The sequence below is a fragment of the Silene latifolia genome, chromosome Y (assembly GCF_048544455.1).
Source record: "Silene latifolia isolate original U9 population chromosome Y, ASM4854445v1, whole genome shotgun sequence".
Lineage (NCBI taxonomy): Eukaryota > Viridiplantae > Streptophyta > Magnoliopsida > Caryophyllales > Caryophyllaceae > Silene > Silene latifolia.
This window is the reverse complement of record NC_133538.1, coordinates 480,940,617-480,942,159: the sequence shown is the minus strand read 5'-3', so window position 1 is coordinate 480,942,159 and position 1,543 is coordinate 480,940,617. Positions and strand designations below refer to the sequence as shown.

Sequence of the window (1,543 nt, the reverse complement as noted above, 5' to 3'; positions counted from 1 at the left end):
ATTTAGTCTTGTTTTGCCACGAAAATGCAAGATTCTTACTCCTTTCCTACCAAGGGATCAAAATCTCAAAGAATATGCAAAACAAAGAACTAAAGATAAGAAATGACCCAAATAAGCACTAAAAAGCATGGAAACAAGGGTAATTCGGGGGCTAAATATGCGCCAATTATGGTCACATCAGTCAGCAGCTGTGAAGTATCAAAAAAATTTGCAATAGGTGCACATACCTCCTCTCCCACAATATCCAAAGCATCCCTATAAATTTGGCTATTAAAGCCATCAGGTCCAGGGGATTTTCTCTTAGGAATACAGAAAATGCTATGCTTAATCTCCTCAACTGTAACTGGTATGTTCAAAATATCCCAATGATCAGCAGTACAACATGAACCCTTTCATACCACAGACAGGTTGACATGATCAGTGACAGTAGTAGTTCCCAATAGGGCCTGATAATAAAATAAGAAAGCATTTTGGATATTAGCACCCAAAAGACATTGCTTCCCGTGCATATCCTCAATTTGCAAAACATTGTTCATTATAATCCTCTTTTTTATAGCATGATGGAAATAAGAAGTATTCAGGTCACCTTCAATGGACCACTGAATTTTAGCTTTCTGAGTCAAGAAATTATCCTTAGCAGAGATGAGCTCCTTTAACTCAGTAGACAACTCCATTTCCTACTGAATAAGATCAGTATTCCCTGGCTCATCCACAATTTGTTTCTGAATGCTTTCCAACAAAGAACTTGCAATATTAGCACTATTTTTTATATCAGAAAAATAAGACGTGTTCAATCCCTTGAGCACAAGTTTTAAAGCTTTCAACTTTTTAATGAGGATAAACATCTTAGTCCCACTGTAAGACTTACCCCAAACAGATGCAACATCCCTAAAAAAAGAGTCAGCTTTACCCCACATATTAAAATACTTAAAGCTTCTCCTCCCACCAATCTCAATTTTCTTATCCACTACAGTACATGGACATTGGTCAAAAATACCCTCAGGGTGGAAATGAGCCGTATAGTCACCATACAAATTCATCCATTCCTGGTTCCCCATGACCATATCAAGCTTGCTATATACTCTATCGGCAGGTGCTTGTTTATTAGACCAAGTATATAGGGCACCAGTAGCCTGAATATCCTCCATGCCATATAAAGAGACACACTCTTGAAAAAACTCCATCTCTGCTTCAGTTGTATTACCACCCAATCTTTCAATATTGGACAATACAGCATTAAAATCACCCATCCATAACCAGGGATCATTACAGGTAAGAGCAGTCTCCTTCAAAAACTCCCAAAGAGCATTTCTATAATGCAGATCATTAAAGGCATAAATCATAGTTAGGTAAAACTTCATATTATCAACTTTTGAAGACACCAACATATGAATGTGTTGAGGGCCATAAGATAAAAAATGTATATCAAACCAATTAGGCTTCCAAAACACCCAAATTCTCCCCCCTATGCTTACTACAATTAGTAGATATACTCCAACCTTCGCAAATAGAGGTATCTTTTTTAAGTAAATTATTAGGTTTA

General features: G+C 36.8%; 1 protein-coding gene across 1 annotated transcript; it reads right to left on the bottom strand.

Annotated features, from left to right (window-relative positions):
* Positions 1-677: 677 nt before the first annotated feature.
* On the bottom strand, positions 678-1,343 carry LOC141633023 (uncharacterized). Its single transcript, XM_074445520.1, has one exon. It carries the CDS (start codon positions 1,341-1,343, stop codon positions 678-680), a length of 666 nt encoding a protein of 221 aa, XP_074301621.1.
* Between the last annotated feature and the right edge of the window lie 200 nt (positions 1,344-1,543).